At 32.1% G+C, this 24443-nt stretch overlaps 1 protein-coding gene across 5 annotated transcripts in view; it reads left to right on the top strand.

Annotated features, from left to right (window-relative positions):
- The window catches only part of LOC105256569 (ribosomal protein S6 kinase alpha-5), a 34645-nt gene extending 11513 nt beyond the window's left edge, over nucleotides 1–23132 (top strand). For all 5 annotated transcript variants that reach the window (XM_011266605.3, XM_011266609.3, XM_011266607.3 and 2 more), the window contains 6 exons: nucleotides 16572–16646; nucleotides 17329–17547; nucleotides 18316–18431; nucleotides 18772–18972; nucleotides 19780–20220; nucleotides 20473–23132. In XM_011266605.3, coding sequence (XP_011264907.1) covers nucleotides 16572–16646; nucleotides 17329–17547; nucleotides 18316–18431; nucleotides 18772–18972; nucleotides 19780–20220; nucleotides 20473–22035 — 2615 coding nt within the window. In that variant the 3' untranslated portion in view covers nucleotides 22036–23132. The remainder of the gene's footprint in view (nucleotides 1–16571; nucleotides 16647–17328; nucleotides 17548–18315; nucleotides 18432–18771; nucleotides 18973–19779; nucleotides 20221–20472) is intronic.
- The last annotated feature ends 1311 nt before the right edge of the window (nucleotides 23133–24443 follow it).

Raw genomic sequence — 24443 nt, 5'->3', positions numbered from 1 at the left:
AAAGTATAATTTTATTAATTTTTTAATTTTACAAAATTTAGTTCATAAAAAGCTTTACATTTTCAATAGTTTGTAAGACGAGATTTATTAATGGTTTAACATTTTTGTTAAGGAAAACTCTTGTTCCCAAATTGATCAAAGAATTTTTTATTAAAAAAAAATATCCGATAATTTAGAATTTACATGAAAAGTTAAACAGGTATCACTTAATAATTGAGAGAAATATCTTCTTCCGTATTCTTTATCTATGTAAAACAAAGGTCTATACAGAATGAAATCTTGGCTGAGTCACCAAGATAAGCAGACACGTAGAAATAAATTAATCGAACATACAGAAAGGTAGTGTAGTTGGTATCCATTATATATTTATTCGTTGAATAACCGTATCACATCTGTAAATATTATAGACGATCTAAAAACAAGCTTATCAATGAACAAAAATCGACGTATAAGAGTTTAATATTCAGTCACAAATGGCAGTAATTTTTGATAATCTTTTTATTATTTTTCAAAGTCCTAAGGCACTTATGTTATAGAATATTTATATATAATGTTTTATGTGTGTGTGTATGTGAAACATACTTACGATATGAGCATTAAATTGAATTTCGAATTGAAACAAAGAAAAGCGATATGAAAAGTATATATATATATTAGAGTTATTTAGAAATGAATCATAAAAGAAACACAAAAATGTATAAATACATAAAAGTATGTATATATTTATACATTTTCGTGTTTTTTTTTTTATGATTCATTCCTAAATAACTCTAATTTCTCTTTATCCAAGATTTTTATTTTTATTCATTGAAATTTTATCAATACATAACAGACAGATAAAAATATATTTTTATAATTTACATGGATCTTATAATACAATAGGTCTTATATTTTATGAATTATCAAACTTTTACATTCATTCCTTCGCGCTGAACTATCTCTCTTTACAGATTTCCATCCATCGTTGACAGTTTATTTTGCATGCCACATATTGCGCGATTTTATAATACTTGACATTACATTTACATATATCCAATATATATGTAAATCGGTGTAATCGGTATTTTATCGGTAAAATTATTTGACTTTGATTCTCATTTTTATTTTCAATAAATTATACTATAATCCTTATTTATAATATATATATATATATATATATATATATATATATATGTGTGTGTGTGTGTGTGTGTGTGTGTGTGGTGTGTGTGTGTGTGTGTGTGTGTGTGTTTATTTAAACAAGGATTGTAATATAATCTATTGAAAATAAAAATGAAAATCAAAGTCAAATAATTTTATTGAATATCACCGATTTTTTTCTGTTACATTATATTTTAAACACGTTTGTGTAAAATAATTCTGTAATAATAATTTTGTATAATTTATATTATAGATATTCAGAAGCGCATTATGTTTTAATATAAACAGGCGAAATTAAAGAGAATACAATCTATAGATCTATTGTGTAAATATATTGAGATGAAACAATTATTTTAAATCCGCATTTTTCAAAATCTCATCAAACTTTGCAATGACTATTTGCATATGTGGGATTATAAGTATAAACCTTAATACTACTATCATAAAGTAATTGCAATCCAAAGTGCTTGTACAGAACATCTCTCAACAAGTGATATAGTGATACATATAGTTAACAAAGATAACTATTTCAATGTTCAAACACATCAATGATTTTTTAGATAGAAGTAAAAAAAATCAAGAATTTTGACAAAGCAATGGAAGATTTAATTTTATATTTTCTGTTAATATTTATTTTAATAACATTTTTTAATATATTCGTAAGTTTAAATATTATAAGTAGTGATTTTTAAAATGTTGAGATCAGAAAAATAATAAATTTAAATAAATTAAAAATAAGCTCTTATTAAATATTGTATTTTTTTAAAAAAATCTTTCCTAAATTGGTCAAAAAAATCAGTAAATGAGAAACACAAACGCAATAATTTATATATTCTACACGTGTATTCTTTTGCGTCTAAAAAGAGTTCTTGGATATAAAAAATATGCATGGATATGAAATGATCCGAGATTGAGCACGTCGCTGCAACGATATGCATACGTGAGATTTGAATAGCTGTATAAACAAGTTTTAATGAACGAATAAAGATGCTAAAATCTACACGTGAAGATGTCGGGCAAGTGGCGCGAACTGAATCGATCAATCATTAGTAAGTATATACTTGGGAGATGAATTATTGATATAAAAAGTTCATACAACTCTTATTTTATAAATAATATACATGGGGCTATTCGAAAATGAAACGACCAATTTCTATTTAATATGTCCATTGTTTTTCTTTATTTTTGCTTAAATAGATATGCATTTTTGTATATTTTTTTCGCATTGTCTACATTATTAATAATGATGTAGTTGATTAATTTTGTAACGTAATCTAAAGGTAAAAGAGAAGAATTACAAATACTTAAATAAATTCCAGTTTAAAATATCAAGAATTTGACTTTAGAATCATCACAGATTTAGTAGCAACGGTGATATTTTTCAGACACTTGCATTTCAGATTATCTTTCTTTCACATATATAGTTCCTTCTTATTTTTATCAGAAATCAGATGCAAAAGGTCATATGACTGTCAAAAATAGTACGAAAATAATATCGGTAGAAGCGCCTCAGTTTATTCTCTGAACTATGTACGATAAATTCTGAATATACACTGTAAAAAATTTTTGTGTAAATTTACAACTATTATAGTGGGTAATATTGAGACCAACTATTAAAGGTGTATATTTACATACATTAGTAAATTTACATTTCATAGATAAAATTATTATCTTAAATGGTAAGTAAGCATCTTGTACTAATAAATTTACATATTAGAAGTAGATTTCTAGAAATGTTTATGTAATAATACATTTTGTATATGTATTTATACAATTTCACATATTAAATTTAATTTAAAATTACATACATAATTAGTGTAACAATTACGCTATTTATAAAGAAAATATATAAATTTATGTACTTTTACAAAAATTAGTTATTTTACTCTTTATTGTGTAAATATTCATTTATATTTGATAAGAAATTACAAGGTTAAAAGTGTAATTTTTAAATTTTATATAAATGTTACAAAAAATTGTACATTTACATAAAATCCAAAAATTACACTTTTAATCTTGTAATTTCTTATCAAATATAAACAAATATTTACACAATAAAGACTAAAATAACTAATGCTTGTAAAAGTACATGAATTTATATATTTCCGTTATAAATAGCATAATTGTTACACTAATTATATGTGTAATTTTACATACTTTTTTTACAGTGTATAATATTTTTCACCGATGTAACGCAATGCGATTATCTTACCAAGAATCCCGAGTACAATTACGCATATTTATGTTTTTGTTGCGAAACGATTATTATTAAGATGTATTATTCGCTTGATCAGTGAAAATATTGTAATTAATAAGCGAAGAATTATTTCAAGAGAAATCTTTGCATATTTTTCTATCGCATTATTAAAATTATAAAATCAAGAATTACTAAATATCTAATTATATGATTTTCAACGCTATATATATAATAAATTTTAAATATATTATTACTACATTTCAATAAATTATGACGAACAACGGTATTACAATTTAATTGTAAAGCTATTCCACAAATTTTCTTCGTATTAATTTTCACGATTATATGAACAAATACAATAACGCAGTTATCATTGCTCTTTTCGATTACGACATAACTTGTATCGACTTCTTCGAGATAAGAAATGACGATAAAGGCAAACATTAATATATATATAATTCTTGGTAGGCTTTTATTCCGATATTATAGTCACACGAAAATCACCTCTGCATGTATTCAAAACAAAGGCAATCTGACAATCTTGATTCTCATATTATTAATTAATTTATCGTAGCATTAAAGATGAGAAAGTGCATCTAACAATAAGGTATCTTTTCGAAAACTAAAAATGATCTACAATTGAGATACAGTTAAGAAAATTATGTTCAAATTATTTTCTTCACGTTCTTAAATATGAATTATTACTTTCTATAAAGTCACGCTCCGGCTTCAATTTCGAGATAAGAAGCAAGTGGGTGACAATTCCAAGTATATGTTACGCCATCGGAAATTTTAACGATTGCTCCAAGCAGAGTGTCGGTGCATGTATAGCGGAAAGCAATCCGAGCTGTCGCGGATATGTAGTACCACTGTCGCGGATACATTACGCTGCAGGAATCCGTTATCGAACGGACTAAAAGTGACCTCTCCTCGATTTGGGTTCTTGTAGCGGGATTTTCCGTTTATGAACCAAATAAGGGAAAGCCGATTCGTAAGAACGGATTTTTCTTTTTTTCTCTAATATATATATATGAACATATTTTTCCTCTAATACATATATGTTACAGAAAAGAAGAAAGCGCTCAAATGAATACGCAATGAAATCTACAATCTATTATATTTTGCTTTTTTATTTTGTATTATCGATAATTTTTTATTAGTTTGTATATTAATTACTTTCTTTCAATTTAATCAATTTAATTTGATTTTACACAATATTTGGTGAGAATCTCGCATAACTACATTTATATATTATTTCAAAAAAACTCAGAAGATTAATTGAAAAGTCTTATTTTGGAGATAACGTAGTCATAGAGTGCACACCCTTTACGATGAAAATTCTTTCCTATTTATATTTTCCCTCGGCGAAGAAGCATATAATTTGCTGAATTCATTAGCTTGTTTGAATGCCTTTGGCATACTCGTCGCTGTCACGCTTCGTTAATCCTCAAAACGACACAATTAAACAAAGTAGAAACATTGATTTTTCATGAATACTGTTAGAATTAAATTAGTATTATTTCTTGGTTTTTTGTCTATCCCTTTAAGCCTAGAAAGAATACACCAGGAAGAATGCGAAAGTTATTCCATTGTACTCGAACCTTTTTAAAGATCTTCTTTAAAGAGAAAAGAACTCAAGAATATTGCCATTATATTGTCGGATTAGAAAAAAGAAAAAATAAGAATTGTCAATGTATTTTCGGTTTAAAGATATCCACATTACATTTGTCAAAGATACTAAAATTGATGAATCTTCTTTATTGTCCTCTTTTCTTTTTTAAATTTATTTACTTTTTACTTTCACTTTCGAGCAATACATATATATATATATTTATATAGGTAAAATAAAACTATATTTTTTAAAATTGATTCTTTTATACTATTTCATTTTTAAAATATTTGACTTTCACATTTTATTTATTGCTTTCTTGAAAATGGGTGCCATAAATCGTCGCGTAAAATCTTTCAGAATTTATACAGACCTCTCTCGAAACACTGTTCGTTACACTTTCACTTGCACGTTTGTTTGCGTATTTTATCTTCCATTTCCTGTCTATAAAAGAGACGCGACCGAGTTATCGCGAAGATACCTTTCTGAAATTGGCAGCTGCTTCGAACCTTGGCGATATTAACGGTATTATCACGCGTCAATGGATCGCATTAGCATTAACTAAATTAGCAATCATGCGCGAAGTGTGTGCTTTTATATTTACGCGATATACAAGTGAGACAGCGTCGCATTCGTTTCTTCTGCGCGATGCACATTAGACGCGCACTTGCTCCCTAATGCAGATATTTTGCATGACAGATGCACGTGACAGTCACTCGTACCCGTTGGCAAAGATAGCGCACGGATTTGTTCTGCATTTGGTACCCGAGAAATTAACGTCTCGGATCATTTTTTATGACGAGTTTAATTAGTTGCTCGATAATTTTCGTAATTAGAATCGTAGAATCTCGACTTTTGTGAAGAGCCGATCTCGTGCATTTGACAAGCGTCATAAAAGGAGTCTTGTAATTTTTAATAGGTGCTGAAAGAAATAGAGGAGAAATATATCGAGTAGAAAATATACTTTAAAAAACGCTACACATATTGAATATCCGACACACGTGAATGAATATTAAAATAATTTGGTTTAACACGCAGTGAAAGCAGCTTAATCACGTAGCAACATTTGCATTGATTTCCTGTCAAACTAATCGTCAAAAAATGATAAAGATTGCCTTGTATGCTTTGCCCGAGTTATTATGTACGAATAATAACTTAGCTAATTAATTAGCAGTGAGACAAATATTCCTTGCGGGAAACGCGCGAATTCTCTTCGAAACGTGTTTATTGTTTCCGTAATCGATAAGCGAACGCGTTGTTTTCCCTGTAAATGAGTAAACGAGTGAAATTGGTTTAGCGTAGCGTGCGTAACTCGTTTAGTAAGATTTTGCGTACATCGCGAGAGTAATGCGCCCAAGAGTATGCATATTACTTTCACATTTCACCTCGACAAGCTTCGCTTGACAGGCTCTCGGCAAACAACACGAGAGTTGTTCGATTTTTAAGCCTCGTCATTTTGAACTTGTTTACGATTAATCGGAATTTAGATTTCTTATTCTTATTTATTGCATTTTGAAATCGATTATAAAAATATCGTGTTGTCGATTGTGACTCTTGCGTCAAAGTAATGAAATTTATACAAATAAGATATTGCTAATAGAGAGAAAATGTATAATATATTTTTAATATAATACATATTATATATGTAAAATATTAATATAATATAATATAAACATGGATAGATAAAATTAGCGTTTAAAAAATGCTTTATTTGTGAGACTATCTAGCTGTTTATTGACAGTTATTTACGTCGATTCGATTAAGTATCGCGATTTCATAAACATATTTTGCACATTGCTTTATTGTGTTTATTATATTGCTTTATTGTTTTTGCATCTAAAAACCTAAAAAACAAAGATTATTCTCATCGTGGAAAGAGAAGATATGTTGTTTTATTAAATATATAAAGAAAAAAACATAATCTCCCTCTTATAAAATATTATTATTTTCTATAATTATTTTCTTTATAATAGTCTTCATTGATTATTGACAAAATGTAATACGTAATATATTTTTAAATGTAATATATTTCACGTATAAATCATCAATGTAATTTTTGTCTTCTATAATACACAATTGATTAATTCGAAACAAATTCAATTTCTTGATCAAGAAGACGAAATTAACGAAAAACTTGCGAATAATTCATGATTATTATTATAGTTGAGAAAAGACTGATGTGTGGGCATCGAATTAAGTAGGCCACGTGGCCGTTTCGGTTCTTGGCATCAATAACGAGGAAAACGGTTCTAAGGTCGCCAGAATCGTGACAGTTATAGCACGAACACTCGATGGTACCTTTCCATTTAGGTTCCATTATTTAGGAATCTGTACCGCGAACTGTTCTAAATAATATTCTTCCATTAAATTGAAGAAACGCTCGTCCACATATTAAATTAGAGAAACGCATTTTATTGTTAATTTGTTGCATTAATATATATATATATATATATATATATATATATATATATATATATTGAACTAATTTTCTCACCTTCAGAAACACGTGACAGCAAAAATGTTCTTGCAGGAATTTATATTAAAATAGAGATTGTGCCAGATAAATTTCGAGATAAGCGATGTATTTACTATTACAAACGTACATTTTTTTAAAGAAATTTTTAGTCGTACTAATTCGTGATAAATCACTTGCCAATTGTTAGTCATACATTCGTGTGTATATGTTAATGATGCACACACGAGTATCTGTGCAAAAATCCCTGAAAACGTCTAAATTTAGCAACTGGTGTATGCATATAGCGCGCGTCAAGCGCTCCTCTATTTATAGAACCCGCATCGTGCACATGTGCGTGTGTACTCGACAATAATCGCGTTCGGGGCCGCACTACATTCATGACATTCGGTCTAGATCAACCGGTTCTCGGATTGCATTTTGTCGATAATCTGCCAATGAGAGTGCAGTTAAGAGAAACGAAATTTAAAATAGAGGTTCGAGGATAAAGTTTCTGAGCAAAAGCGAAATAAATTAAGATATTAAAATTACAAAATTCTAAAAATTACAAGAGACGAGACGTTCTAGATGTTTTTTTCTCGGTGTCTTAAATTATTTACATTTAAATTAAATATAATTTATTTCGCGCTTACATAAATTGTAATTGGTAATTAATATTTATATTGCTAGTATAACACAAACATACACACAACATGCACGCACAAGAAGAACACGAGGCAACATAATCCTTGACAATAATGCGCCCCATCAATATTAATCAGAATAATAATTTTGTTTGTCGCTTTCAATACTTTCAGAAAATTCAGTCGGATGATTAAAGTTAAGAAAAATAATTTCTCTCAAGAATGAATAAATATTTATTTATTAATATATCTCCGAATAATCGTTGTCTCAATCTGATATATCCGTCTTAAATAATGATTTATCTTTATGGGAAACACGTTATGATTCATGATTTGAAAACTGAAATCATATATACAATTGAGAATCTATATATGAATTTTTTCGAGGAAAAATTTCTTACAAGACAATACAACATATCGAAAGTACACTTTTGCCAAACTTTTCGACATTTTTTTAAGCTTTTAATATAACCCAGTTTTTTTTATTGTTGTATTTCTCAATTAAAATTGCCAAATTCAAAGAATAACATTAAGGTAGAGCTTGAAGAAAAAGTTCATTTTAAATTCATTACCGAATAAAATTATCTGCAATAACTTTAGTTTATATATAACTCGAATTTCTAAGAAATCTAATATTATCCGATCGCAAATTATGTAAAGATTACTAATCGGTTATATTTTCGAACGATTGCAAACCATTTTCGGCATCGCAAGATTCACGATCGCGATCTGAGAGTCACTGTATTACTATTACATAATACTTCACCACACGCGTACACTCTTGTAATCACTGTAGCATACTTAATATTATCGTGTATAGTGCATATTGTGATAAAATATCTGGAGAACAATACTTATAATGAAGCAAGTTTCGTGGTTGCGCGCTAAAAGGGAAGAAAGAGAATTTTTTTGCAAGGCTTTCAGAGACTTATGTTCTTAATGAAACGAATATCATATGCATTATGCAACATTAATGTATCTATAATAGAAAAACAAAAGAGAAAAAAAGAAGTCGGATAATCGCCTTACATGGGGGTCGGAGAGAATTTTTCTTAGAAAATTAGAATATTACAGAGAATCCTTTTCGAGCGAATTATTCTTCGTTATCAATTATTTGCGTTATGACGACGACGACGACGACGACTGCTCGAATGTCGCGGATGTTCTTGCGAGACTTGTCGATAAACTTGGTGATGCAACGGGAGAGAAAGAGAGAGAGAGACGACATGAGAATGACATGTACGTAATATACGGAACGTTCGTTATGTCACATCGCGGAGTCGATGCGGTCGGCTTTCCTTCGACATAATTACATCGTAAGGTGAATAAATACTTAAGTATCGCGCGACATGCGGCCTAATCGTGAATCGCAAGCGTAAGATGTTTGACTATTTACACGAAGTGCACATTGTACAATTTCAATCGGGAAATTGAGTTGTTATTTTTCTCTTCTTTTTACAAATCGATTTTATGATAATATAAAGTTTTCTCTTGGAAACTTTGTGAAGAGACGTCTTATTTTATTATATAATTTTTTTTTTTCCGTATCATATCGCTTTTCTCGCACACTTATTTTCCTATTTTTATTTTAATTATACGTACATGGTTTTAATTCCGCGCACAATTATATTTTCAATATATTATTCTATTATTCGTATGTATATATAAGTCGCGCATTTGCGAATAATAGAATAATATATTTAGCTAAACAGAAATCATTTTAATAATAAAAACGCTTATCCAAGTAAATTTGACGCGCGGAACGTTTCAAGGAGATTGCTTTGCTGAATATTTATTTTTCACCGATGATCGATGATTAATGACTCTTATGTAATACTAGCGATCAGGAAGAATCTTCAAGTTTTTAATCTTGGTTTTGATCCTTGTATCGTCGTAATGTCTTCTCATCATAGTATATCATTAATTAATAGCATATTACAATTTTTTTAATCCTGAACATTATAAAATGCTAAGTCATCATAAAGAGAGTATTTGCATTTTTAGATACATTATAATAGATAAAAATCAGTATGGTATATATAGAATTTGTATAAAAATAAATTGAAAATTTTTATTCTTTTTTTTAAATCAGAAAAAATAATATGCATTATCACAATGATTGTTTCTTGGAATATAAATTAATTTACTTGATTTCATATCTTGTCACTAATCTGTCCACGCTCTAAGAATTTATCCGTTTTGATTTCTCTGTATTAAATTTAGCTAGATAGTCAATTTTGTGCTAAACAACGTAAAGAAATGTAATTAAATTAATAAAATTAAAATTAATAAAATTATTTATAGAATGGGAAATAGAAAGTACAATACTTTGATAAAGAGAGAAATCAACAAAGCAATGAAATCTGAAATATCTTTCGAAATTGATAATGTATATATTTGTTCTTTTTTCCTTTCTTTCTTTCTTTTTTTTGATATTTATAATTTTAGTAGGATTTTTTTCTCGCGAAGAGACGTTCGGAGTTCATGGACTTGGAATCTCGTGTCGTCTCGCAATCGCGCGCGACGGTGACTATTTTTTTCTCGCTCGTTTGAAAAATGTGTACCAGCGAGAGTAAACAAGTGGATTCGCGACGCGAGAGTCTAAATATAAAAGCGTAACGAATCAATATCAAGTTTGCTCCTGTGTGTCCGATAAGTATCGGAACGGATATCTGGAGCGGCTTGATGCACACGTGCGTTGTCCGCAGGTCTTGGGTGATCTCCGATTAATCGAACATCCTGGAGGGAGATTATCGAGCGAGAGAAAGAGAGAAAGAGAGAGGGAAAGAGAGAAGGAGAGAGAGAGTGCAACAACATTGCTCTTATCATAAACGTTCGCGGCTTTGCATTTTCATACATCATTTCCCATATGGCGTATATATGGCACGAGTTAAAAGGAACATGACGTACGTGCCTTTCGCATGACAAGAACATATTGTGAGTGCAATAATAGTACGAGAGTAATGCATAGTATAAGAGATTTCGATGTAATTGAATGTATATTTCACCAACTTTTAATTTTATTAATTCTCGTATAAAAGCTTTTAATCATGCTAACTCTTCTCTCGCACAATAGTCTGTGAATCTTGAAACGTTCGCATTCTTTGATTTTATTGAGTCAAAATATCGATAGAATACTTTTAACTCGAGATGAATGAGAACTTTCTGTTGATTCGTCTGATTGTTGATGCAATGCGGCGTTTCCATTTCGCCTCTATTAATTGAGATAGCTCGCCTATGGCTCTTTGCAGTCTCTCTCTCTCTCTCTCTCTCTCTCTCTCTCTCTCGTTCTCTCTCTCTGTCTCTCTCTTGCCGCACGTGTACCACCCCACACGTGCCGCGAGTGGAATGTATACGCGAAGCCAGTACAGTATCAAGGTAACGGTTGCGCCACGGTATACCTGCCATGTGGTTCATACTTCCACGATGCTTCTTCACCCCTTCTCCTCTCCTCCTTTTTACAATCAAAAAAAAATGCAAAGGACGTGGAATGAATTCTGGCACTAATGGCCTGTTTACGCAATTGTTGTATTATGACATTCTCGAAGTCGTCGTTGGCTGAGTAAAGCATGTTACAATCGTAACTCATCTAATTTTTAATTTTATTGTTGGGTATTAATCCGCGCACAATTAAATTTGTATTAATTATAATCTAGAGAAATCGACTTTTTCGAAGAAGAGTTTGTAGAAATAATTTTTTAAATTATTATTGCATTATATTTATATTAATATAATCCTTGTTATGATTAATATTCCTTTAACTATATTTTTTTTCTTATTAAATATTCGATATTAACATTTAGGAATTCATAAAAAAAGGCTCAAGTTACGTTACTTTTAATTTATTAATTTATGTAATACATTAATAATCATGAAATTAAATATCTAAATGTACTTTTGACATCGTTTATTCATAATTAATTTTTAACGACTACATTATTTTAATTCATATGAACTTAATGGATATTTAACATCATTATATTTTCAGTATATCGATACATCGACATTGATACCGAGCTGATAATAAACTTGACGAGTTTTTAAAAATGAATATTCTAACTCGTAGCAGGAATTATTCGGTCTCGTCAAGGTATACGTGTGTTGCGCGTGGATGTGTCCGTGCAAAAGTCTGAATGCGGACCGATGGCAGAATGGCAAACAGGTTTCTTGCGCATCGTGCAATTACGCGCACACGTATTGTACATACACGCAAATCGGGCCGACGTTGCGGCTGGCGAAAGAAAGTAGTAGGTCCCGTTACGAAATAGCGAGTGAATGCGGACTATCTGGGTCAGACAAAAGCGGAACTACCGCGGTGTGTACTACTCGCGGCTGCGAGATCGCCGTCTTGCTTCGCGTGGGTGCGTTTTCGTTGCGAATTAAAGAACGATAACGAATGGCGTTTTTCAATGCAATGGTGTTACACACTCCTTGAACGGCTATGATTGGTCAACGAGGTCTAGGAGACTACCCCGGGGCGAGATTAACCGTATTATTCGAAAATGCCAAAAGAGAACCCGGAATCCTCTTTTCTTCTCCCCTTCCCCCTTTGCCCCCGTTTTCTACGCACTTTTCGCAATTTTTTCGCGGCTTTCATTCCGAGAAACATTCGACGCGAGACCGTGCGAACGAAATTTTAATCCGCAACGTTCTCGATCTGTTACGTAATAATCCGGAATGACACGGGAGGAACCTTGATAATTCTCGGAATTCTTCTTGAAACTTGAAATGGACATTGAAGGCCTAATATTATTTTTCCCATTTGTAAGATTATCGAATCGATGATCGGGGCTTCGTTAGAAACCTGGCTTTCTCTCTACCGTTTTTTTTTCTTTTTTTCTAATAAAGAGAAGGATATTCCGGATTCTCGGAATTATGCAAAGACCCTCCTACAAATACACCTTATATCAAGTAATACGCGAGGAAGAAAAATAATTTCGCAAATTTCGTTTGCGTGTTTCTTTTTCGGCTTCTCGAGGCCTTACGGTACATCTTCCTCAATTGATTTTCCCTCGGCGCGATTCAGGGTCGAAAAAAAGGAGCTCATTATTTACGCGAGTAAGAGGTGGGGGAGGGGGGAGGCCGGAATGCCGTTCCAAAGTAACGGATAAGCGGATCCCCGAGTCCGCGAAGGAGGCCAGAAGTCGAATCGAATCGAGCGAGAGGGGAGGAGGGGGGGGTGAGGGCAGATGAGATCGAAGCGATCTTTGATAATCGATGATCCGGGTTCCTCGAGACGCTTGGGCGAAATATGAAATCGAAAAATCCGCGAAAAAACACCTCGGCTCTCGGACAAGTAGGTCACTCGCTAGGAGAGGAGCCGGGGGGGAGGGGGGAGGGAGGGCGAGTGCGTGCGAGTCGCGTGCGTTGCAGACGCGTGTGAGGTGCGTCCGCGAGTTCGCGATTACATCGCGAGATAGGCCACGCCGATGTTGGTCTCTTTTGCCACCTTGACACGCATTCTCTCCTGACACAGTCAGTGCCGGGGACGCTCGATTCTCGTACCGCTCATTCGTACCGTCATTTCCACGAAGCCGAACATTGCCCGAACCGGGCGCTTTCACCGCTTAATTACCCGTTCTCGGATCTCGTTCGTCGCATTGATCGCGCGCTTCTGCGATTACGTAATCATAGATTACCCCTTTAACCCTGGCGCATTGCCGAGGGCTCTAGAGAGTTCAGTCCCTTAAAGGAAGCTTAACATTGCTCGCGCATTTTTCATATTTCTTAGTTACGATATGTTGAAATATTTTTAGAAGTACATTAAACAAGGTGCGTATAAAAAATGTCTAGTTAATATGCGCAAAAGCATTGCAAGGATTAATCGATTCTTTTGGAAAAACGTTATTAATTATAATTAAGGTTCATTTTCGAAACTTGTTTATGGACATGAATGTTTTCAGGCGTAATTATTTTCTTTGAATGCTCAAATTCTTTCGCACGATTCTTAAGCACGATATTAGCGATTTTCAAAGGTATTAAATTAAGAAGATTGTGAGAGATTAAGGACAAATTGTAATTCTTAATGAGAAGGCTCATTAGTTTACGCGCTATTCATTATACTTACAATGAGAGAATTTTTAAACGACGGAGTTACTTGATAAACAGCTAAAAGCCATTAAGAGTAACGACTCCAAATAGAACTTTGAATTAGTCTACAACGGTAGAATTAGTTTTCAAGTATCCTTAGCACGAGGAGTTCGCGTACGCAAATCGTCAGGGATATCGGGGATTCTAGCAATCGCGGAACCTGGTTCCACGCTCTCGCGTGAGATCGCGTTAACCTTCGGCGATAATTTCTTTACACCGATTTAGCCGGATCTCGACTTCCTTTCGCCGCGTCTTCCATCTCGATTGAAATTCGCTTAGTTAAAAAAGATTTATAAAAGAGTAGTGGAGGCCTAGTGGAAATGGAAGAGAAGGTACAAAAGTGAAAGTGGCAATTCCGTTTATAATTTCTTTTTTTTTTCTACGTTGCCGTCGAATGAGTCAACGAAATAAAGACGATAAAGAATAGTCTTATTAGTCACCCTTTCCTAATATGTATGTCTAGAGTTGTGTATCTCTTAAATAAATATTTGAGACATCTTATCACATATTTTGTATCATAATTATATATTATATTAAAGACGATAAAGGATAATTATTAGTTATCCTTTCCTAATATGTATGTTTAGAGTTGTGTATCTCTTAAATAAATATTTGAGACATTTTATCACATTTTTCATTATTTTCAATAATAGAGATAATAGCTCAAAGGCTTTAATATACAAAATATAATATACAAAAGAAACTAGTTTTTAGAATGATTTATGACAGGCAACTTAAGTAGGATACACTTTAATTATAATCGACTTATAAAATCAAAACTTATATTTCATTTCGCTTGCTTTCTTTCAAAAATTCTCATAGAATTTCTGTACACAATAAAATAAGGTCTATAAATAATAGCAACATAAATCAACAAAAAAAAATTGTGTGACTGCTTGATAAGAATCAATAGTTATTGTCTATCTATTGTTGAAAAGATACGAAAGGTCTTAAAGACTATTATCTAGGAATTTTTTCAATAATCGCATTAATATAATACGAATGAATACATATTTTACCGAAGAAAATGTATATTGTTTAAATACAAATTTCTTGAAAAATAGATTTAAATCAGAAAATATATATTTAAATAAATTTTTCCTTGGGACTTATCGTGTCGATTATTTACAGTTTCTTCGTAATTTTACCTTCAGATAAACAGAAGATCAACAGAAATTCTGTAAATTTTCGATAGAAAGCGAGTGAAATGAAATAAATAAATTGTACTTATATAAGAGAAAGCAGAAACGGAATGAGATAAAAATGAATCACGAGAAATATGATTACTATATATTATTCTTATTCGTTCAATTTCTTATAATGCCTGTTGCGTTTACTACATGATGCAATTGTTTTGAAAATTATGTAACGCTGCAATGTAGAATCGCAAAGACATTTTGCTTCGGAGTAATATAAATGTTTAAAACCGTGTTATATATTAAGCGCTGCGATCCTCGCGATCGTAGGCAATTTTTACACGGATGTTTCTCTTAGATGTGTGCGTCCACTTTAATTAGAGGTAGCACATGTATTATGTGTCACGCGAAACCTCCAGGGAGGCGATAAACACGGTTGCACCGAACTGCAGGCGTGCAGCGAATTGCTCACGTGTGCATTTTCACGCGACGCACCTGTCGATATTGGCCGCGCATCGCACAGGTGTTGGTCGCCTTTGCACGTTTGCAACACGTCAAATAAGCGGCATTCCATTCCGCGCATCGTTTACGCGACATTCGGCGATTGCACGACGTTAGGTGTTATTGTATGTCTTTTGTCTTCATTTTCTCTCGCTCGAAAAGAGAAAAAAACAATGCAACGAGTATCTATTTATTTCTCGAAAAGTGTTGTCATTTTACGCAACTATAATACGTCTACAATTTCACTTTTCACGTTTCAGAGCGCGTACGATGCTCTACGCGCGTATTAAAGAAAAAATTAAATACTTATATATATCAAAGAGAGAGTTGTTAGAGATTAAGAAATCGTTAATTGACAGGGCGTTTCTACTTTATCATCTCAAAGGCTATTCGATAAATTTCGAATTCACTCTATTTTAATAATTTTTCGATAAAATATAAAATTCAATTCTCACTCTTTTTCTTAATTAAAATTCATCATATAAATGTTTGAAAAAAGTACAGAGTTTTCCATTCTTTACTCGCATTTATTTCTGAGAAATATTTCAATATTTTGCATAAAAATATTGAAATATTATTAATCCATTAGGAACAGGTTTTCGCTGTATCAAAGGTTTTTATACAAGCTTCGCAAAAATCACTTTACGGTACACGAGCACACAGCGATCAGTTCCATAATAATCTTCTGGAATTGTCGGGTTAATAGGTGTCAATAGATCGGAAATTATTAATTGATCTTTTCACCAGAAATATATTAATATGCATGTCTCACAGGATGTGTGTTTTTTCTTTTTTGTTACAGTAAATCTGACGGGTAGCGGAAGCCAAAAAGTCAATATGACACACTTCGACATTCTGGCTCTTCTTGGCACTGGAGGTAGGAGGTTTTATTTGATACAAGATATTATTTTGAACATAGTAACATTGAACAATATTTATATCAATATTATATCAATATTCACAATAATTAATACCTATGTTATTTATAGTGTGCATGCTCTCCTTCTCTCTCTTTCTCTCTTTCTTTCTCTGTATATTATTTACATTATACATTATAAATATCAAAGATTTTTTTAAATACTCTTCTTTAATATAACTTAAGTACGATATTATATTTTCAGTGTTTAAATATATTTTTAATCAAAATAAAAACTTGGCTCAAATAATAATAATAAAAAATTAATTAAAAATTAGGAGAATAGCTTTCTTCGAATCACGAGGTTAATGGATGTTAATCGAACGGAAATCATTGATTGATTTTTTCACTAGAAACACATACAGAATATACATATCTCACAGGATATCTTTTTCTTTTTTGATACAGTAAATCTGATGAGTGATGGAGGCCAAAAGTCGATATGACTTCAACATTCTCTTATTTGTCAATTTTTAATTAATTTTTAATTATATCTTTAATGTAACATATATGTATATGTATATTATGTTAAGTTCTTCATTTGCGATGTTTCTTTTATATCAATAGTATTATTTCTTTATTATTCTTTGAATCAATAATGAATAATACATAATAATATTTTTATCAATTATTTCTGATGCAGCTTATGGCAAGGTCTTCCTGGTACGAAAGAGGGTGGGTGCAGATGCTGGTCAACTTTATGCCATGAAGGTGCTGCAAAAGGCTTACATCACACAGAAAAAGAAGACAACAGAACACACAAAGACCGAAAGACAAATCCTGGAGGCCATCCGAGACAGTCCCTTTTTAATAACCCTATATTACGCGTTTCAAACTAATGAAAAGCTCTGTTTAATCTTAGGTAAGCTTTGAAATAGCAAAAAATAAGCATGAAATTAAAAACAAAAAAGTAATATAAATATCAATTATAGAAAAAAATAAAGTAAAAATATGATAATATGATTGAGCAAAATATAATTGAACAAATATGATTGAACAAAATATGTTAACATGTGCAAGAAATTACAATTGAAGGAGAACCTAGATAGATCAGTTACTTTTAATAAGTTAATAAATCTTACGTACATTTCAAAATTTATATAAACAATAAATTTGACATTGCACAAAATACTTTTAAGCTTTTAAAATACAAGTTAATAATTAATTTATGTGAGATAAAGTAAAGATTTATCCTGTAGAATTAAAATGTTTATTTTCATGAATTTTTATGCCGTACATTTGAAATCAATTACATTTGAAATTAATTTGAAATGATTATACAATTGAAATTGTAATAATCATTATAAAAAGAGTTAATTTGAATAAAATAATATAAAATAATATTTGCGTTTTTAAAATTAAATTATATTTTAAAAAGCTAAAAAAAATGTTTTATGCAATGTCAAATTATTAACTTTTGACGTAACTGATTCGTCTCCAGTTTCTCTTTCTACAAATATAATGCATCCAAATTGTTAAGAAATTATCATATACATAAATCAGAATAATATGATATATATTTATCAACATCATTATGAATAATATGCGACGAAAACGGAAAAACTTGCTTTATATATCTTGGAATACGAATACAAAAAAAAATTTGAACAAAATATTTTTCTACTTTCAGAATATATTGCTGGCGGTGAGATGTTTACACATCTGTTTTATCACGAGCGCTTTTCGGAGGACGCAGTACGATTTTATGTCGGCGAGATTATTTTGGCGCTAGAACGTCTCCATGACGTACGTATTGATATAATATTAATAATAATAATAATATGCGTGAACAAAAGATAACAAGTTATTTTTATCAAAAATATCCTGTTATCGGTTTTCTGCATTATAAGTAACAATCCATATTTTTTCTTTTAATTGCTGAGTATTTTTTTAGATTAATATATATATTAGAATAGATAAATTTAGCATGTGTAGTTGGTTTATCACACATATGGTTATTATGAATATTATGGATGTTGTAAAGACGCGATAAAAAAAGAAAATAACTTAATAAAAACTTAATAAAAACAATTTATTATAATAAGTTAAACCGAAAGTTAATAAATTTCTCTCTTCTTTGTCGCAGCTTGGCATAATCTATCGAGACATTAAGCTCGAAAATATATTACTGGATAAAGAAGGACATCTCGTATTGACAGATTTTGGTCTCAGCAAAGAGTTCCTATCACATGAGAGAGACGGCAACGCGCGCACTTACTCATTTTGCGGAACAATCGAGTATATGGCGCCGGAAGTAGTACGAGGGGGCTCAACCGGGCATGATATTGTGAGTTGCGATATCGTCACAAGATTCTTTTATCTTTCTACTTTATTTCCCCGATTTTTGTTATTTAATTTTTTATTTCTTCTCCAGTTTTTAGCTTTTTTTCTGAATAATAATTTCAGTCGTTCTAAATTTTAGTTTTCTCTCCCCCTCCCTCGTATAAATTCATATAATTTTTATGACTATTATATAATGCGTTTGAAAAGCGGCAAAATATAGGAATAAATAAATATAAATTTAAATAATATTTACGATAAAATAATAGAGGTCACATAGTCCCGTCTCATAGCGTTTGTTTTTAGTCTCTTGACGAAGTCTCTCACGGACACATCAATTTCTCTCTAATTTAAATCTTTTAATAAATAACGTTTTGTTAATGTGATTTGTGCAATTTATAAGATCATCGTCTATGCCGGTCTCCTGATTTATGGCTTCGGTATACTAACATTGTTACATTTTAATTTGTTGAACGTGTTATATATTGAAACTGTCAATTAATTTATCAATTTATAATCTTTGCAGTATGTACTTGATAAGGACCACAACCATATGGTCGAAACGTCGTAATAATAAACTAAATTTCTGGCTAGTTTGGTCGACTACATTTTTTCAACAATCCATATAAAATTAAGTTCATTCAAAAAAAAATTTAAATTAGTTGAAAAATGTGCAAGTAAAAGAAAATGGAAATATGAATAAGTTCGAGATAATATAATAAAACTGTATTATATAACATTTGTTTAATTCATTTTCAATTATAATATTTATTTACAGTCGGAACAATAAAATAATATTTTCATATCATTGCAGGCTGTCGATTGGTGGAGCGTAGGCGTATTAACGTATGAATTATTGACCGGCTCGTCGCCTTTCACGTTGAATGGCGAAAAAACTCAGCAAGAAATCTCGAGGAGGATATTGAGGAACGATCCGCTGTCGCAACCGAGTTACCTGAGTGATGAAGTATGGGATTTCATTACTCGTTTACTCGTCAAAGATCCACGAAGGAGACTGGGTGGTGGACCACGCGACGCCAAGGATCTCAAGGAGCATCCCTTTTTCAATGCTGCGCCGGGTTTCACTTGGGAAGCTCTCGAAAACAAACGGATCAAACCGCCCATCGTTCCAAAAATCGCGCATGAATTGGATACCAGCAATTTTTCGGACGAGTTTACAAAAACGGACATCACCCTCGATAGTCCAGCAATCATTGACAACAACATTGATAACAATAGCGACAAGCATTTCAGGGTAAGCTCTCTTAATTTTATCAATTTGTTTAGCGTTAAAGTAATTGCATTACAAAATCAAATTTTCTGGTTAAGATATTCTTTAGCGAACAATTTTCAAAACAAATTGTTTAATAGTATCAAAAGAAAAAGAAAGATAAAATATTAAGAGCTTTTACATCTTTTCGATATTTATTCCAATTTTTCGATAACGAAATAAAATCGCGAAACTGAATGAAAATGCATAGATTTCTCATAATGAATTATTTTGCAGGGTTATTCGTACGTGGCACCTTCGATACTATTTAGCGACAACGCGATAAGCAGAGATATCTTCGGCGACGTGCAACGACCTTCGCTATCCACTCTGTACGCCATACGTTTCGAGGAATCCACGTTCTTTCAGACATATGAGTTAAACCTAAAGTCGCCGCCTTTGGGTGACGGTAGCTTCTCGATTTGTCTACGATGTCGACATCGCAGTACTCGGCAGGAGTATGCCGTGAAGATCATCAGCAGGATGGTGGATTCTCTTCGCGAGGAGAACTTGATGCGCGCTTGCCAGCATCACCCCAATGTGGTGAAGCAGATAGAGGTTCATCACGATCGGCTTCATACATACATCGTGATGGAATTGCTCACGGGCGGAGAATTATCGCAACGACAGCGAGCGTTTTCCGAGTTACAAGCGAAGCAAATAATGCGCCAATTGACATCCGCGGTGCGATATATGCACGATTGCGGTATAGTACATCGTGATTTGAAACCGGAGAACATTGTTTTTGTAGATAAAAGCGAAAATTCGCCGGTGAAAATAGTAGATTTCGGCTTTGCTCGGATAAAGAATAGTTGCGACGAATTGTTGCGCACGCCCTGTTGCACGCTTCCGTATGCTGCCCCGGAGGTCATAGCCAAGAAGGGATACGACGAGAGTTGCGACATGTGGTCCTTGGGCACTATTCTGTATTTCATGTTGTCCCGCGATCAGCCCTTTCGAGTAAACTCACCTGCCATAGCGAATCGCATCAGAACTGGTACGATCGACTTTGATGGCGAGGCTTGGAGTCATGTGTCCACTTCGGCGGTGCAAGTGATGAAGGGTCTGTTGACAGTTGAGCCAAACAACAGACTCACCGCAAGAAATTTGAAATATCACCCGTGGATGACCAACGATGGACCACTTCTCCCAGCGACGCCAATCGTCGATGTAAATCACGTAGATTACGCTATGGCCAGCAATTCAACATCAAGCGCGACGGAGCGCGAGGGCTTCCGGTTGCGTGAGGTCGGCGATGCCAAACTAGCTAAGCGTCGCAAGCATAAATGCTCTACTTCCAGCTCCTCGTCACGACCGTCCTCTTCCTCTTCGAGTCCTATGTCATCGATTCAGTTGCGTCCACCGAGCACCATGGTGAATACCGCGAACAACACTTCCACCTCGTCACCGAGCGTCTTCGACTTCAGCGAGGAAGCAATCGAGTACCTGACTTCTTCTTCCTCCGATAATTCTAATTCTCCGATATCATATTCGCTTCTGCAAAAGCGAGCGATGAAACATGCCAAGCACAATCTCGAGTCATCGAGTCCACAGAAGAAGGGTCGACATCGACACGATGTCGATAGCGAAAATAGTAGCAGCAGTAGTAACGGACCAATGACACGATCGCGAAAACGTAAATTAGAACAGATGGTAAACACAAGCGGAGATGCCAGTTCCGACATTTCCGTGGAATCGTACGAATCACCCTCGCAGATCACGCAGGACGAAACGAGCGTTCACAGGAAGCACAAGGCAAACAAGCGGCCGAAACGCCTTCCCACGATTATAGTCGAATAGAGTTTTCCTATTTACGCTCGGTCCAGTAAGTTATTATCTTGTTTCCTATGCATTTTACACGATATTTAACACGTTTGCCTTCGGCGTTCATACAAGACGCAAACATCGCATCATTCCTATTCTCACGAATTTTAGAAAATATATGTATATATAAAATTAATCACATAGAACTACAGAACTACATACCATCTCTTATCATCTCTGAATCTACATTTATCTATGTAAATGATAATAACACAAGCACATTTTTCTGTGCAATTAAAACATTTGATACATTAGAGGAATGTAGAACAATACTGTATTACTACGATCAGGGTTTCGATGTATCGACGTTTTTCCGCGAGAGTTTACTCTAAATATGTACAAAATTTTATTTTTATTACCGCTATCGAGGGAATGTGGCAAATGGGTGCGAAAGGTAGTAGTAAGAATTTTGTTAAACGGGGGGTTGTCTGTGATTATAATGCGAGATGGATACGCATTAAGTTATTACAGCTTATACGATAAGTTATTGTAACTTATTATACGCTTTCGTTAAAATTTTCTTTTTGCAATCGTCGCTTCTTGCAATTGATAATTTTAATGAAATAACGGTGACGATCAACGAACACGAAGAAAATTTTAGCGAATGCTTATGATAACGGTGAAATATACGATATGCGGTGAATGTGCCTAAGAAAATTTATTTCGCTACAAGTACATTAAATCAATGTACTAGAGATTAGTGACACATGAGATAATGTGGAAATAATTTAAGCATCTGTTATTTTCACCAGTGGTAACTTAATGACGACAGCAAAGAAAAAACTGAAAAATCGGACTTGCTTAAAAGAGAATGATATAGTTTTTCTCTTGGAGATAACCTAATTGAAAATAACATATTTATATCATTTTTAAGACACAATTTATTTAATAATTATTTTAAAGATCTATATTAAATATAGAAGCCGTGCGCAGAAAAGAAATTTAAAAAAAAAACTATTCGGACGGACGGGCGAATTTTCGGGGAAATAACAGATGTTTCTATTAATTTCGTAGTGATATAATCAAAGTGCAAGAGAGTGGATTGGATTTTATTGAGTAAATTATTAGATTTGACTAATTAATTAAATTTATTTTGATCTATTTATCATTGAAAAATGTAATCAATATAATATCTTTCTTGCAATTCCTAATCTTGTTTAATTTATATATATATATATATATATATATATATATATATATTTAATATATATTATATATATTATATATATTATATTATATATATATAATATATATAATATATATTATATATATATATATATAAATATATATATATATATATTTATACATATGAATTATAGGATACAAAATTATGAAAATTATTTGATCAAAATCCGTTTGATCTCTATCCGCTTTGCCGTTTATGTTATATTTTCGAAAATGTAGAATGTTACGAACGAAAAAGAAAAGTATTTTTTTTTTCTATATACATTTCGCCATCACGAAGCACTGTTTGTGAGAAGAAATCTTGTAATACTACATCTAGAGCGATTTGCATTTTAATTTGGTCTAAAATTTTTGATTAGAAATTGCTATATTTATATAGCAAGATGGCTGTCTCACCCGATGTATGGCAGTTGCTGTGAGAGATGAAATAACAAAATGGCAAAGACTGAAATGTGGTTGTATATCAACTCAGGGATCAGATACGTGTTAATTGGATAAGGTTTTGTGTTATCTTGTATTGAGATAGCGTTATGCGAAAAAGCATGCACACATGCTTCTACCAAAGATGACTGAGGCAACACTGCTCTTTATAAGACCAAAAAAACAAAAAAAAAAGTATGATATGTACGGTGAGAAATTATGTATATATAGAGGTATTATCGAAAATTTTTTCATCATGTAATAATTATGTAAAGATATTTAAAGACAAGGAAGGTGCAGATGTAGATTATATCTATATATTTAAGAGAAGGCATTTCACTATAGAAAATCATATTCTTTAAGAAAGAGATAAGAGATATATAAATAAATATATATATATATTTCTATGTAAATTCTATACATAAAAGTCATTAAATCTCATAAGTTATATAAGTTATATATAAGTTATTTGAAACAAAACAAATCGATTTTTTCTAGTGATATACCAATCACTTGTTATGTTACAAATGCTCCTTCGAAGTTTGTAGGTGACAAATAATATAAAAAAAAATATAAATATATATATATATATATATATATATATATATATGTATATATGTATAGAAAGTTATATACAAGTTGAAGGGCTTGTATTATGCAAATGTTGTTCTGTTGCTATAAGTATGTATAAGAGAAAAGAAAAATTACCTTTGTTACCACTGGTTGTTAAATATATCATGCGATATTTTGTATAATATAGCTGTCTTGTTAATTCAAAA

The sequence above is a fragment of the Camponotus floridanus genome, unplaced genomic scaffold (assembly GCF_003227725.1).
Source record: "Camponotus floridanus strain SB8 unplaced genomic scaffold, Cflo_v7.5 scaffold24, whole genome shotgun sequence".
NCBI classification, from domain to species: domain Eukaryota; kingdom Metazoa; phylum Arthropoda; class Insecta; order Hymenoptera; family Formicidae; genus Camponotus; species Camponotus floridanus.
Note: the sequence above shows the minus strand (reverse complement) of the source record. Positions and strands in the feature narration are given on the sequence as shown.